This window comes from Leptinotarsa decemlineata, unplaced genomic scaffold, assembly GCF_025532065.1.
Source record: "Leptinotarsa decemlineata unplaced genomic scaffold, Ldec_3_MD MMD2_tig00026354_RagTag_RagTag, whole genome shotgun sequence".
Taxonomy (NCBI): Eukaryota; Metazoa; Arthropoda; class Insecta; order Coleoptera; family Chrysomelidae; genus Leptinotarsa; species Leptinotarsa decemlineata.
This window is the reverse complement of record NW_027412702.1, coordinates 9,017,274-9,034,365: the sequence shown is the minus strand read 5'-3', so window position 1 is coordinate 9,034,365 and position 17,092 is coordinate 9,017,274. Positions and strand designations below refer to the sequence as shown.

Genomic DNA, 17,092 nt, shown 5'->3' with positions numbered 1-17,092 from the left:
TGGACGATAGCAAGTAGAAATCGATCGTTCACACTGGAGCTTGAACCACCGACCAACACGGCAGTCAATTCGAGTGAGTGAGCAAAGCACCCACGTCGAACCGCCTGGCTACCGATCGATTCACTTGTTTAAAAAAATTAAGACTATTCATTTTTTCTCAATCTGGGATAGTAGTTTTCCATTTAGTTGAAAATTACTTGAATTCAATGTACATGATTACTATCATTTCAATTAGGAAACCACACACTTAATCGTTTTAATTATATTATTGTTCCAATTATTGTGCCATTTTCTTTCACTAGTATATATCACTAGTTATATCTTGAACATATATCCTTTTTACTATCGTTAATTTTATAGGCAGTAAGTGCTTTTGCACTTACTGCCATTCTTCTGTATTATTATTATTAATATTATATGTGAAACCTTTCAAATGAATGAATAAAGTTATTATTATTATCATCTATGCAAAATATTGTCCAACAACTTGATGTAGTTAGAAACAAAAAACGATGTTTACTCAGCTTTTGAACTGCGAATCGAAAATTTGTTACAAATTCACGTACTTTTCATTATTTTTTATAAATATAAATTTTTACTCGTTTGTATCGAAAATTTCAATAGGAAGTTGTATTTTTCAAACTTGAAATGTACCCCTCTTATGCAGTCCATCTGTATGCGCCAGTCGAAAAGAGAAAATTTCAAAATCCTATTTATTTTTTCATTGGTACAAATAAATGAACCGAATAGTATCTTTGATTATGTTTGTAGTAAAAGAGGTACGGTAAAGGTACGGTAAAGGTTTAAAAAACGAGATTTTCAACATTTAATAAAATAAATGAAAAGTACCTACATGAATTCAACAAAAAAATCAATTCTCATGGTGCCACTATATTGAATTTGGAGAGAATAGCTTGTACGTCGCCATTTTGAATAGAAATGTTCACTTGTATTAGTATAAATTTTTAATTGTTTTGTCGGTAGTGATATCGGTTTTAATGTACTATGCTATCATTCCGAATATCACATTTCTTACCCCACAAATAGTGTACAGTGATTTCTTGTAACCCAATTTTAACACAAAACTAACTAACAAAACGAAATGAAAATGTTTTAAAGTCACGGTGTCAACAAAGCCATCCAGCCATAATTTTGTATCTGACATATATATGGTGTTTTATACAGATATAAAACTTTAAAATGGATATATGATGGAATCGGCCGAACCTTTATGAAAATCCATAACCAACGTATTCTAAAAACACTTTATTGTGTGATTTTCATTAGATAGTTTTACAAAAACGCAACACGTGTTTCGCCATACAATGGCTTCCTCGGGCGTGTCTGGAATAAAACTAAGATTACATTTTCAAATTAACAAGTAATTTACTTTATTCGAAATGCTGGCATTGTAATTTAAATATGACTTCTGGCATATGACCGCCACAGCTGGCTCGGAAGTAGTCTAACCTGGAGGTCCAATTTTAGATGTCTTTTTCCAACATTTGAGGACTTATATCGGCAATATCGCGGCGAATGTTGTCCTCCAAGTGCTCAACATCGGGCTTATCGGCGACTTCACATATCTCCACAGAAAATAGTCCAGCGGAGTTAAATTGCACGATTTTGGTGGTTAATTCACGGGTCTGAAACGTGAAACTATGCGGTTACCAAACGTTTCCTTCAATAAATCAATTGTGGCACGGGCTGTGTGACATGCTACGCCGTCTTATTGAAACCACAGTTCCTGCACATCATGGTTGTTTAATTGATGAACAAAAAAGTCAGTAATCATGTCTCGACATACACTTGAGGATTATCATAACTCCAAATACGGCAGTTTTGTTTACTGACGTATCCATTCAAACATTAATGAGATCACTGAACAAAATTCGCGTATGAAAATCGGGATCAACGGCAATCTTGTTTTGAGCCCATTTACCGAATCTACGCCTTACTAGGTGATCGTGTGGCTTCAATTCTTGCACGAGTTAGATTATCTAAGCACGCAAACCAAGATCTTTAGGCAAAATCTTCCATAAAGTGGATGGACACGTATCCAATTCCTGTGCACGATGGAGGATAGACTGATTCGGGTCTTCCTCTATGCTACTCTCTACAGAAGCAATGCCTTCTTCTGTAGCACCGTACAACGTCTCTGTGGATGCGTATTATCATTTATAGTAAACGTGGTGCGAAAATATTCCATAGTTACAAATTAATTGCTTTGATGGACGATTGACCGTGAAATGGACGTAGTGCGCGATACGTATTTTAAACAGAACCGTGATTTTGAAAATAAATTTGCACAATTTTGAAGCGTTGTTCAGGCGTCAGTCTATTCATGTTGAAATGCCAAACGTACACCACCGTGTACCTTTCCACTCCAGAACGAGGCAGGAGACTAATACTTAAGGCTAAAGGCCTTTCAACTATCCTGAAATAGTGCGGGACTTACTCAAGTAGTGAGCCATTAAAAATAACAAGAAGCATCAGATTAGGCTTATATTACAAAAGAAATAACTATGTAAAAATATAACATGAAACTCCAACAAAACACTAAGAAAAAAATGTTCGAAAAGTACGATCAAAATTTTTCAAGAAAGCACGTCTCAAATAGCTTATTGTCAAACAAAAATTATCTCTTTATCGACTTGTAAAATGTTATATACTCTCTCATAAGGTAGAATTCCAACATACGCGAAAACCTAAACTACTCTAGTCGAGCTTTGTGAAAATTCTGAAATGATTATTTGAAATTGCCTGGCTTCAAACCCGTTGGTACTAATTTACTGATATTTACACATATGAAAGGGGTGTAGTGTAATTTATTGCCCTTCTCATATCGTCTCCAAGACGCAACAACAATAAGACAATTATTACAAAATTAAAATGACATCCTCTCTCTCCCTCTCTTTACCGACATGGGGGTTAGTAAAAAATCCAAATTGACTCACGATACTATAGTGGGTTCTGGTACGGTATCCGTGTGAAATACACAACCGTTGTAAGTGCCACCAAACGCAACACCACAATTAACTCACTACCCGCAATTTACCGAAATTCCACTGTCACAAATTTTTTTTTCGAAAAGTCCCTTTTTCGCGACCCTCTTCCGCAACTGACTTTTGCAAATCCCTTTCGCGACTCTCCCAAATTAACTCTCGATCTTTTCGCAACTGCTCAATCGCAAAATCCCTTTTCGCGACCCTCTTTCGCAACAGCCCGATCGCCCCTGTCCCAATTAATAGTATTCCCAAGTCTGAAAAACTGTTCCTAACACTTCTCCCTTTCACCGTCCCCTGATTGGTCTGATCTTTGTTTAATATATATTCCCGAATTTTTCCATAACCCTTCCTACTCAAGACCTACATCTTCTTTTCATTGAAGTCATTGGTCAGTTTTTATTTTAAATAAATTTTCGGACCCACCTATTCAGATATGGCCGAACTGAAATGCAAACTCATAGATTGCATCAGGATACGTTTGTTATGTTTACTTCGAAGGAAACATAATCTTCGTGATGCCGTCAAAGAACACCAACCATAAATTAAATTCAACGCTTACTCTATTGGACAAATATCGATATCGAAAAAACCAGGTGACCGACCCCGATCTTTATGAAAAAAATTACATTTTTTGTTAACTATCACAATGGCAGTTATTACAGGTTTATTGTGGCTCACACCTATTCACACTTGACCAAATAAACCCAGCTTCTTAAAGAAGCCGATTAGTTTGTATGGTGAGTGGTCTTTCAGGTCAGATAGTACGGCTGGCTCTGCCGAACTCTGCTGTTTCATCATTTTCTAAACAGAAGACAGACAGTGTCTTCCGACAGTCCGAGCCTCTGCATATGATGATTCAAATGACAATGACCTGTATACATCGTGGTTAATCCCTACTGTAGTCCAATAACTGTTTGATATCAAGCTTCGAAGGGTAAATAAACGCCTTGTAGTGAGCCAACCCTGGAAGATTCTGCCAGAAGTCCATAAATCTTCTTGCAACCCTAACTTGTATCAATGAGCCGGGTCGTCAGACTCACTTATTCGACTTCTGAGGGTTGTGGTAGGGGTGCGACAATTGGTTAACGGAAAAACATATTTTAAACATATATTGACTATTTAAGAACTGTAACATAATTTTACCATTGAAAATCATATAACTTAGTATCAGAGCAGCAAAAAACGAATGTTTCGACAAATGCGTGGATACTGGATGTTGTATTTGTGTTGGTTGAGTATAATATGTATCTGAAAGAAGATTTATACTTTATTTGGCGCCACAATATTGCATAAAATGAAGGATGTGTCTGAATAAAAGCATAAATGCGTTCACTTGAGAGAAGACCGTTTCAAAATAGCAGCAATTGATTTTAAGATGGCTTAGAAGTCAATGAACGACGCGACGCACGAATACAAGTTGCATCAGTATTAAATATGGCAATAGTGAAAGAAATATCTAATTCAAAAGTGTTCAATGAAAAAAATTATTGAAATAATTCATTTCATTTTCAACTTGAGTTATTTCTCTTTTGAAGGTAAATACTATAAAGAAATTCTTGGTACACCAAAATGGGAGCTGCTATTTCCCCTATTATAGCTCAAAACGTAATGGATGATCTTTTTGAAAACATACTTCCTAAACTGAGTTTTGAAATTCTTTTTAGAAAAATTACGTTGACGATGTCATTTGTGCAATACCTCATGAAATTCTTGATGTTTTCAATAGATATGATAAAAAAATTGAAATTCACTATCGAAATAGAAAATGATCACACCCTTCTTTTTCTTGATACAAGATTTATCCGTAAAACTGATAATTCTATGATCACTGATTGGTATGTCAAACCTACTAATTCAGGAAGATATATCAATTATTTTTTTTTTTCATAAAAAATCGTTTTAAATCAATTTAATACTCTGTTTGAAAAAATGAATAGAAGAATCAGTACACCCTTCACTCAAGCAAAAAAATCTCATACTTCTTAGAGACATATTGATCAAAAATTCTAGTCCCAGAAACCTTCTCAATTAAATAATTTTCAGTACAAATTCCAATGTAATCAACAGAAATTTATGTAATAATAGTTCATCTATCAATTTTTCTCATGGATCTATACCTAATTTTGGAAATTTATCTTCAAATATCATAAAACTATTTCATAATGCATAAAATATCATAATATACCAAAAAAATATTAAAACTATAAAGAATTTGAATACTAAATTGAAAGATAAAACGGATAATACAAAAAAATCAAGTGTGAAAATTTCTTGTAACAATTGTAACTTTGATTATATTGGAACAACATCTAGAATTCTTAGTGATAGAATAACTTCACATAAAATTAATATAAAGCTTATTGAGAAATCATGTGCATTAGCACAACATTCTATAGAAACAGGACATAAACCAAATAACTATTATCATAGTTTTACTTACGGATAAAAATATTTCCAAACGCCTTTTTCTTGAAATGGTTGTATGAATAAGGAAACTGACATTGATAATCTTAACAGTATATACAGTAACTTACTGGAACTACACCAAAAACATAATAATAATGAAAATCGTATAATTCAATAACTCTCTTTGGAGTCAAAGATTATCAGAGCATCATACCCATTGAAAAATTACATTTATGTGAAAGTATGATATTTGTCAAACCAAAAAAATCCTATACATGTTTAACTTTCTTTAGTCAATTTATATATTCAACTCATTGTTTTTCTCTCATCTTTTGTTCACAAAAAGGATTTGAATCTTTAATAACTTCTAATTATATTATATGTGAGCGCTTTCGATAGCAAACCGTATAAAAGAACAAACAAGGAGATAAAACGTCCAGTTTGAGCAGAGCCATGAAGATGATAGCACAGCCTGCTATCGAAAGCGCTCCTATATAAAATTTAGAAGTTATTAAAGCTTCAAGTCCTTTTTGAGAACAAATGTTAATATTAAAATGTATATATTGATTGTTTTCATTGTTGTTTGTATATAATTAATTTTCTTCAGTGAGAAAAACGAAAGAAAATGTTGAAGTTTCAAATAAATTCTTCAACATCGAATTTCATTCTGAAAAAAAAATCAAAAGTAATAGACCAGTCACCTTTTGAATTATATACCACTTGGAAGTTTCGAATTTATATCAAAATATAACTTGTCGAAACAAAATATTGGGATATTCTGAAATGTTTGATCACATATTCTTTTCTGAGCTACAGGTAGGGTAAAATTTTCGGTTAAACCCCGTACAAATGCCTATTATATTTTCCAAACTTGATATACTCTTTCACCTATTTATGAAGTTATTCTCCTTACATTCATAAAAATAATCCGGCTCGAAGGACCAGCTTCATTCTTAATGATTACACATTTTACCGTACATTTTCAATTACTGAATGAATATTTGATTGTCTTTTTGAACTTACCATTTGGTTTCTCTACAGCGTTTCCGAAAACTGACAAATTCAATCCATGTTCGTAGGTGTTGACGCATTTGGAACCGTTTACGAAACTTTGTCCATCTGGGCAACATTTTTTGACACATTTAATCGTGTCACAAGTCCTCAAGCTCTCCTGGCATTCCCGAAGCACCAACGATTCATTTTCGGTTGTGTCTATACAGAACGAACCTGGATATAACACGTTTCTTTGATACCTTCCCGTATGATTGAGGAGAGTATACTGAAAATCATCGGTACCATGAAGAATGGTGTCTACCACCAATCTACAGTTCGTTAGCCCGACTTTAACGAATGGTTCTTTTAAAAAGTCCGCAGGGGAGGGTTTTTTAACACACCCGTGTGTTATGGCCTTGTAAACATACCCCAGGGGGCAGCATTTGGGAAAAAAACTGACGGTAACTCGCTGGACGCTGACACCCTCTGCACTGATGTTCAACGTTATCACATCGCTATCAAGAGCTTCAAAGCACAGTCCTCTTTTGTTCTGTTTCAAAAAATCCGTCGTGTTTGCCCTAACTTGCACTCTCTTGTTCAAGTCCTCGGAGCACTGAAAGCTGTCGCCGGTTTTAACAAAAGTCTCTTCCGGTTTGCAGCATTTGTTCACACTGCGACAGTCAATCACTTTGAGAAGAACTATCGAGAATACCGTTACCGAAATCAACTTCATGTCTTATCGCGCGTTGAAATTCATGGCTACACTCGCAAATTCAGTAATCCATGCAATACGTGCGCTCGGCAGAAGGTGATGCGGAAGAATGGCAGCAGGTGACAGGACTTGGAGATTCCCCAACGTTAGGATCGCCGTGGTAGGGGTAAAGTGGGTTTCTCTCAATTATCAATGCAAATTATTGTTATTCTTAGGCGAGTGTTGTTGATTAATGCATGTGTATCCGATACGAGTTTGGATTATTTTTGCAGATACGGATGGTTGGCGATGGTTACCCTGAGGTGTTATACAGGAAGTTCATTAAAAGCATGCTGGTATTTAAGATTATTTTTGTTCCTAAAGTTGAAAACTTTTTTTACGATAACTTCGGTGACTGGATATTTTTGTGAATATTCTATGCATCAAAAGGCTTCTTCCATTGCCAGTGGTCACTGAATAATTTTGAAGAAAAACATGGTAGGCCATTGTTTTTTCGTTGGGTTTTGGTTTTCGCATAAAAAAAAGATGAATTAATTAGCATGTCGCGGAAAAACGAAGTATGTAACTACAATGTCGGTCGGTAGCCGGTTGGTTCGACGTGGGTGCTTGGTTCACTCACTCAAATCGACCGCCGTGTTGGTTGGTGGTTCAAGCCGCAAGCTGAACGATCGATTTTCACTTACATTAGTCCAACCCGCGTTAGGAATGATACCTTAAAAGGTAAGACCTCGTTAGTCCTTAGCTCGCACAAGGTTGGACTTCTGATGTTTGTCGTCCGTAGGGGTGCGACAGCTGGTTAACAGAGAAACATATTTTGAACATATATTTTTTTTTTTCAAACAAACAATGATTTACCCAAGTGAATAATTTTCTGCAATAAATTTTTTATTGAAATATCAAATAAAATTCCATATTTCAGTCCACACGTTATATAGTTATTAATCTGAAACAATCATAAAGCATAATTGAGAATCAGTTTCTTTCCTTTCAGAAATTGTCCTTTTATAACTTGTCCATTTTAAATGAATATGTAGAATTTCCTCACTGGTATTTCAATTTGTAATTAGTTTATACCTAACCTCAGATAAATTATTCAAGAAATACTTCATTGTGAGATTTTCACTAAACAGTTTCACAAAAACGCAACACGTGTTTCGCTTTACAATAACTTCTTCAGGTGTTTAAAGACCCGTATGAAGACACGCCTGAAGAAGCTACGGTATAGCGAAACACGTGTTGCATTTTTGTAAAAATTTCAGCTTCTTCAGGCGTGTATATATACATACCATAAAACAATGATTTCATAAAATGCTTATGAAAATAGCCCTTTCAATGTATTCTGTAGATTGTTTCAAAATACCACTCGTAATCGGTAACCAATGAAAGTGTTAGCAGATCAAACAAAAATGACGTGACCGATATAATCTATTTTCATTTCTAAAAATACATTTCGTGCATCAGCATCGGGGAACGATTTCAGGAAATTATTGTCATTGAATCCGAATAATTTGGAAATATTTTCCCAAATTTGTGTGATATAATAGTCAAATTGAAAGACCTGATTATTTTTAAGTTAGTTACCTCACCAATTTTCCTTTCCTGAATTAAATATTTTCAGAAAGATGTATGATGTATGATATTAAACATATGAATAAAAACTAGACGGATCGGCGTTGACTCCCACACTTTCATTTTCTGTTTTATTTTATTCGCGAGCATTTCATTATGTGTTAGTTGTACTGATCATTTGTCTTCCAACTTCTCCAATGTATTATTTTTAGAAGGTTTTTCTGGTGGTGAAGCAAATACTCCATGATAGCAAAGTTGTCCAAAATTGTGTATTTTTATGTTATAATCATTTTATATTATCATAAATCTGCACTGAAACTGATTTGAAAGTTCCCTTTTTTCCATTGGTGTGAAAGGAATTTGATTGCTCGAATTTACATTCAGACTTTTCATTTCATTAAATTGATAATTAATTGAGTCCCTGGGATATCTATAAAATATAGTTACGAAAACAACGAAAACAGTTAATGCTAGAAATCTCTGTCAATATTTGTTGTAGGTAGTCAGAAATGATAAGACACTAATTTCATAACAGAAGTGACCTGTTAGGAGGTAAGACCTCGTTGATTCTTAGCTCGCACAAGTTTCGACTTCTGAGGGTTGTCGTTCGTAGGGGTGCGACAGCTGGTTAACGGAAAAACAGATTTTTTAAACAGATTTAAACAGGATATACATATCCCATACTTCATTTCCCTACCTTCCAAATGCACATACTTCATGAAAATCCATTATGTATTTGAAAAACACTTCATTGCGAGATTTCCACTAAACAGTTGTAGAAAAACGCAACACGTGTTTTGCTATACAATGGCTTCTTCAGGCGTTCCTTTACAGGCGTGTCTTTACGGTACACGCCTGAAGAAGCTATTGTATAACGAAACACGTGTTGCGTTTTTGTAAAAATGTTAGTGTTCATACTGCATGAAATATCAAGTAATGTACGTAGATGATACTAATTATGACCCGGAAACCAGATCAGCATATTCCTATCCGTGAGAACTTTAGATTTAACATTTCAAACCTTTACGGGAAGAAGAGGCCAATCAAGAAGAAGAACTTAGGTAAAAACCTAGGAAGCAGATCGTGTAAGGACAGTCTACTTCCGATCACGTAACAAACATTACTTCACCTGTATAGTAGGGAGCGGATCAAGTAAGGTCGGTCGACTTCCGAACACTTAACAGAAATCGCCAGATGACGACAAATGAGAGTTTGTCGAAACGTCGTGAGATCAATCCCATTGAGGATGATAGGACAATGGTACACCCTCTTTGTGAATTTTTGGTAATCCTTGGTATTATAGTCGAAGTATTGTGCACATTTAAAGTTGGCGACACTCTCAAAAGACAAAAAACCAATACATAGAAATGAACCGGCTGCGAAGTAGTCCACGTGGACTGTATAATTGGCGGTTCGTATTGGATAATTTTTTCTAAGCGAATTTTATGATTGGCTGAAGAGTCATAAAATTGAATTTGAAGTCATGTTATGGTGACGAATAGGAATCGGTGAATACGGGGATGGTTATCACTGTCGTGTTCAGTTCAGGAACTGATCGCGATTTTGGTGTTGACATTCGATATTGGTGCAGTTATAATTACTTAAAATTTTTGTTATCTGTTCGCAACGTGGCGTCCTTGGACAAGTACTAATAGTAATAATGAGTGTGATAACAATGCAGACTTTGTCCAGTGTAGTGATTCCAATAGCGATGGTGAACAATGAGAAAATAAGATTCGGAGGCATTTGAATACTGAAACACAGAGAGTATGTTTCAATGTATTTCAATGATTTGACCGAAATTCCTTTCTCAACTGTACGTAAAATAGTCAAAAATAAAATTTATGAACGCAAGACGCAATGTGATACAGGATTACCAAAACCTTTAGATGTTCATCTAATAAAATCATTGAAAAAACAATATACGACTATTACAAAAGCGATGAGATTTCTACAACTGAAAGCATAAGGAAGAAATTGAATACTTCCAGCCATAAAGTGAGCTGCTGTGACAAAACCCTTCAGAATTGGATAAAGAAACTAGGATTTAGATTCAAAATAATGAACAAACGTCGAATTTTCATGATGTACTGTTTGGAACCTTTGGTGTAGTAATGAATATTTTTTTAAGGGGGAGAAAAACCTTCGAACACACGGGACCGACTCCACGAGTGACTGGTGCTTCGTTAGCCAATAAAACTCCCCCTCTTCGCCACGAATGATCCATCCGGTACCGTCCGTTCGGACATTCGTCAGATGGATCTGGCATCTCTATATTACCTGCCTCTCCGTCTTACTCTTGCTGCTGCTGTCGCTTTTATGGCCATTACGGTATTAGCATATTTCCAATTGTTATTTCTTGTTACCACAAAGTTCTCTATGGAAAGTGGCTCTCCGATGCCAGCCTGAAGGGTCTGCCTCTCTGCTGTCCATCTCGGGCACAGAAACAACGTATGTTCAACATCGTCTATTTCATTTCGACAGTAGGCGCACTCTTCGCCAGGAGTCCTTCCAATTCGATGCATGTAGCTGCCGAAGGAGCCATAGCCTGTCAGGAGCTGCGTTGCGAAATAATTAGTTCTCCTGTCTTTGAGGACCATTCAGTCTTTCACCGATGGTACCAGTTTCTTTGTCCATTGGGCCTTTTCCTGGTTGCTGTCCCACCTCTCCTGCCATTTGTCCATAGTTATTTTCCTCGCCCTTCTCCTTCGTGCTGCCAACGCCTCGTCTCCACTCCTCTCGTGGGTGTATTTCTCTCTCCGCAGCAAGAAGGTCTATAGAGATCATACCTGCTACGACCTGTGCCGCTTCTGCAGACACTGTTCTGTACGCAGATATGATCCGTACTAGGCTCTTTCTCTGGGTCTTGGTCAGAATTTGCCTGTACTTCTCCATCCTCATGGCTGGGTACCAAATCGGAGCTCCTTACAGTAGGATGGACTGTACCACTCCTCCTAGTACCGCCCTTTTGCTGCTATCAGGTCCCCTAATGTTCGGCATCAGTCTTGCTAGGAATGCCGCTCTAGCTTCAGCTTTTTTGGCCGCTGCTACTACGTGAGGTCCATACAGTCTGCCACTGTCGATAATTATCCCCAGGTACTTAAGGGTTCTTTTGGGAATTATTTCGGTTTGTCCAAGCCGAAAGGTTATGTCATCCCGCTTCCTCTTTCCCTTCAGTATTACGGCCTCACTCTTTTCCGGCGCTAATCTGAGCTTGTGGATGGCGATGAAACTCTCAATATCTCGTAGGCTCCGTTCCGTTTTCCTGATGAGGTCTTGTCCGTCTTTTCCCTTAGTTATAAGAGCGAGATCGTCGGCAAAGCCGATGATCTTAGCACCTTCAGGAAGGTTTAATCTGAGCACCCCATCATACAGAATATTCCACAGGAGCGGCCCTAGGACCGACCCCTGTGGGACTCCTACGTGGACTTCTCTGGGTTTGTCTCGCTCTACCTTTATCGTTCTGTTTCGCAAGTACGATTTCAGTATGTTGACCAGGTATCCAGAAACGCCCATGCTGTTGACCTTCTCTATAATGAGCCCTCAGTCCGCAGAGTTGAAAGCATTCTCCACGTCCAATGTCACCAATACACACCACTTCTCTCTACCTTCTGCTGCGAAGTGTTCCATCTGTTCTAGAGCATTGATCGTTGACCGCCCCTTCCTGAAGCCGAACTGGTTTCCTGCCAATCCCCCTTTCTCCTCTACTTCAGTTGCCAGTCGATTTCTGACGAGAGTCTCGTACAGTTTTCCTATCGTGTTCAGCATACAGAGAGGCCTATATGCTGAAGGCAGATTGGGATCCTTGCCTTTCTTCGGAATCAGGACAATTCTTGCTATTTTCCACTGCTCGGGGAATGTCTGCTGGGTCAGGAGAGTGTTTAGCACGTCCGCAATCCACTCAGGCTCAGGAGCGCTATTTTGTAACCACTTCCCCATATGTCGTTATCCAGTTCATCGCACAGCTGGTTCCAGTGGTCCTGTTTAGACTTGTTGATGAGCCTTTTGAGCTCTCGTCTGGCTGGCCGGTATTGTTCTTGTACCTCTCCCATCCTGGCGGGGTTCCGTTCCTGTTTGGCAGACCTTGTGTCTATTCTCCGGGCGATATTACAGCGCCTTCTCTGTTCTTCGATATCTACGTTCCACCAGTATGGGATTGACCTATCCGCTGCTCTGCTCGTAATATTTACCATGCGATATGCATCCTTAAGTATTTCAAAGCATTTATGGTGGGATATTTTGCCTTGCTGGCTCATTTCTAGTACTCGCGTCTTGACTTGGTCTCGGTACCTCGGCCAGTCGATGAGCTTTTTCTGTTTTCCACCTTTCCAAATTAGCTTCATCAGATTTTTCGTTTCTACCAGGATGTACTTGTGTAGCGACAGGTTCTCTTACTGCAGTACGCTCCAGCTGAAGATATCTTCCGCCATCTTTGAGGTCACGGCGGTGACATCAATGCATATCTCGCTTGCTCCTCTGCAGAAAGTCGGCATTCCGTCGTTAAGGACGGTCATGTTCTTTGCCGCGAATCATTCTGTCCAGTATTTCCCTCGAGCATCTACAGTGGATCCCCATGCCGGTGACTTGGCGTTAAAATTCCCGAGGACCATTACATTGTTTTTATAGTCAACCTCTCGCATAATCTCATCCAGTTTCGCCTTGTATTCTATGATTCCTATATTCGGAGATATGTAACAGCAGACGAGAGTGCTCTGTTTGAAGTTGACGACTATATAGCCCTCCATCTCCTTGGTAGAAACTACTTCAAGAGTCCTGTTAAGTATCAGCATTGCAACATCCTGCCGTTTGTCCTGGATCCATGTTGTTCCCCTTATTTGTTTGGTTCAGCTACTATCAGCAAGTCCAGTTGTTCTTTTTTGCACTTAGCGTAGGCCAGGTTGTGGGCCGCGCGTGCTCTTCCCAAGTTAGTTTGGAGAATCTTCACCATTTAGGATGTTTTCGCTCCCGGTACTCTGCTGCAGCGAAACTCTCCATTTATTCTCCTCCTTCCTGCATCTCGATAATTTTCTTCTAAAGATGCCGCACTTGCTAGTGCCCATTTTATGTTCTTCCTTGCACGCAGGGCACTTAGCATGTGCTGTGCAGTTTTTCTCTCTGTGACCTTCTTCACCGCAGTTCCTGCACGGGTTAATCGGTCGTGCCTACTTTTACAGTCGCTCTTCACGTGCCCGTAGCCCCAGCATTTAATGCACTTCGTAAGGTCTACCCTCGTCTGGAGGTTGCATAGATTCATACCGATCCTCAACTCTCCTTTGATAAGAAGTCGTTCTGCGATTTCGGCTTTGGCAATTATCGTGACCGCTTGCGTGTCCTCGTGCCTCGGGGTTTCCCAACTCCTTTCTCAATGTGTCATGCACATCATCCAGTGTTGTCGTTTCGTCCAATCCTCTGGCGTGGATCACGATCTCACTCCGGTATGCCCGGGTGACACTGGTTCTCACCGCGAGTCCCTCTCCTGCTGCCATAATTTTTTCTCTCAGGGTTTCCACAACATTTTCATCTTTTTTTCTGAGGATGAGGATTTTTCCCTCCTTCGTCCTCCTCGCGCTTTTCACAGCCTCAATGTCTCTCGTTCCCATCAATGTTTTCTTGATATTTGCGAGGACTTGACCAGTGTCGGTGGCCCCTCTGTCTACAACCATCGCGTACGTGTTCCTCGGCCTGTTAATTGTTTGTTTCGGAGGGTCCTCTAATTTGTCTGTGAATATTATTGTTTGTGTATTCGAGTCCTTAAATACGGTTTCCACCATTTTTCTCAACCTCCCTAGCCTCATACACTCAATTTTATGCATAGCAATCCAGGAGTCCTCGGCTGATTCCTTCTTTAGCATTATCAACTTGTCCCACAATTCCCTTTCGGTTTGCCCCAGGTTGATTATAATGAACTTTCTCATGGAAAGTACCTCATCTGTCCCTCTCTTTGTAGTGCTTTGCTGTAGTACTTCAAAGTCTCCTGTGGTCTCAGCTATTTCGGGGTGTCTGAGTAGGTACTTTGTCTGGATGCTTTTCGTCATGCCCGGGTCGGTTGCTTCCACCATCACTACCTTGACGGTGCTGTCTTTGGTATTTAGGGGACTGCCCACCTTGGCTAGCGTCCTCTGGAACACATCCGGGTGCCATGTCTTGTCGGCTATCTGCAGCCAGTCGTCGTAGCTCGTAATTCCATCCAGGTTCTCTCAAATCACTTACGTCGCATTGCGTGCTGGAGTCCGTTTGCTTTTTATTTTCCGTTTGGGTGCTGGCGTCTACTTTGAAGCCTTCTTTTGGACATCTGCATCGTACTTCAGTTTTTCAGCCTTCTCGTATTTGTTACGTTCTAGCCACCCTTTGATGGAGTCCCTATTTAGGGCTTCTATGTACCGATTTAGTTTGTTCCAAATCGTCTTAATATCCCTTTGTGTATTGGGATTTGCGTCGATTTTTGCCGTAAGTTCCTTGCTAGCTTTTAAGATGGACTGTATTACCTCACACAAGACGAAGGCCTCAGGACTCTCTTTCCGTTTGTATGGTTCGTCCCCTTTGCCTATGGAGTCTCTATCCTTATTTTTCTCTTTGTAGTGTCGCCCGTCGAATTGCTCTTCTGTTTGGGGCTACTCACTTTAAACTTTGTATGCTCCTTCTCTACTCTTTTATTTGTATTGTCATCATTCATTTTGTTCCCAAGAGTCGCTGGGGAAAGTTTGGTCCGCCCCTGCAGAGCCCCGCATGCAGGGGTAAGGCTACCCTGAGTCGCCATTTTCAGGGGGCATCGCTTGAGACACACCTAATCACCCCTGTGCCATGCATCCCTTCGGCGCGATGGTGCTACACCTTAAGATTAGGGGACGCGGTAGCCCCCCTCTCACTATACCCCTGTGGGGGCAAGCAAGAGGGGCACTTGAAGAAAAGAGGATGCAGCCGCCTCCCCTGCATCCTGAAGAAGGAACGGAGTGACCCCTAGCCCTCGGATACCCTAATAGCGTCGGGGTCGAAAGAAAGTTGGCCAAGGGAGGATATTTTACCCAAAGGAAATAGAAGTAGGGTAAGAAAGGCCGGAGAAATCCCAGGGTCCGCCATCCCTGCACACTAGGTGTGTGTCTCCAGGAGATTTTTTATCGAGTGTACCCCCTCTAGATCCGTTGCGTTCTGTAAGAGACAGGTCCGCCAGCGAGTAGGCACCCAACGATCTTGCCGATGGAGAGGGTGTTGTCTTCGCTTCACATCGGCCTGAGAAGAGTAAGAGTTGCCCCTTACCCCGACACACTCACCTTTTTTTTTGAGCGGTGAGTGTGTCCAAGTCTCTCGGACCCTAATGAATATTACTGGAGTTTTTTTCCCAACACCAAATCGTTATTTTCAACACCTCGACACGTGTTTCGATCACCAAGTGATCATCTTCAAGAGGAAGATAAAACTGGTTTTATCTTCCTCTTGATTTAGTGTTGGGAAAAAAACTTCAGTAATATTCGAATGTCAAGTAGTTATGGAAAGCAGAAGAATAACTAAATATAGAAGAAATAACTGAATATAGACAAGACCAACGACAAATTTTCTATTTGGACGACACAGTTACGAAAGGGTGGACTGATGGTTCGAGAATGTGTATGCCTAACATGCCTGCAAACAAAGGATCGCCACTGATCAATGTGCATTGCGGAGGAAGTAAAGGATGGGTTCCGAACTCTTTGAAATTATGTGGAAAAAACCTGAGGACTGCAATATTGACTATCATAAGAACATGGAAGCTAATATTTTCAAAGAATGGTTTGAGAAAACATTGATCCCAAAATTGGATCTGAATAGTGTGATAGTTCTTGACAACGCTTCCTATCATCCGCGACAGCTCATCAAAGTACCGAATAAAAATTCGAGGAAAGATGAAATACAAAGTTTTTTTAATGAATAACAATTTGTATTTTGAAGATTACTATACTAAAAACCAAGTACTTGAAGTTTTACAGACAAACATGTTTGAAAAAGTGTATGCCCTTGAAAGTATTGTTGAAAATTATGGACACACCATACTGAGACTTCCCTATTTTTGTGTTTTCAATACCATCGGGTTGATTTGAGAAAAATTGAAACATAGCATCAGGCGTAAAAATAATTTTCCAAAATTTAATTAGAAGGGAATAGAGCTCATTGAAGAAGAAGTATCTAATATTACCGAAGAACACTGGCAGAAAAGGATTAAACAAGTAATTTTAGTTGAAAAAGACTATATGGAGATTGGACACTTCCATATTAATGATGGAAATAAATTCATTATTGACTTAAATGACGACAGTGATAGTGAAACAGAAAATATGGAAAAAGAATTATCAGAAACTTTCGAATTGAAATATTCAACTTGTAGTTCTCTCTATCATTGCATAAATCATGTGCGAGTCAAAAATATATTATC

General features: G+C 39.0%; 1 protein-coding gene across 1 annotated transcript in view; it reads right to left on the bottom strand.

Moving 5' to 3' along the window:
• The window catches only part of LOC111506053 (probable G-protein coupled receptor Mth-like 3), a 64,854-nt gene extending 57,611 nt beyond the window's left edge, over positions 1-7,243 (bottom strand). The window contains exon 1 of the mRNA XM_023160982.2: positions 6,438-7,243. Within this exon, the coding sequence (XP_023016750.2) occupies positions 6,438-7,140 (703 nt within the window). The 5' untranslated portion in view covers positions 7,141-7,243. The remainder of the gene's footprint in view (positions 1-6,437) is intronic.
• Between the last annotated feature and the right edge of the window lie 9,849 nt (positions 7,244-17,092).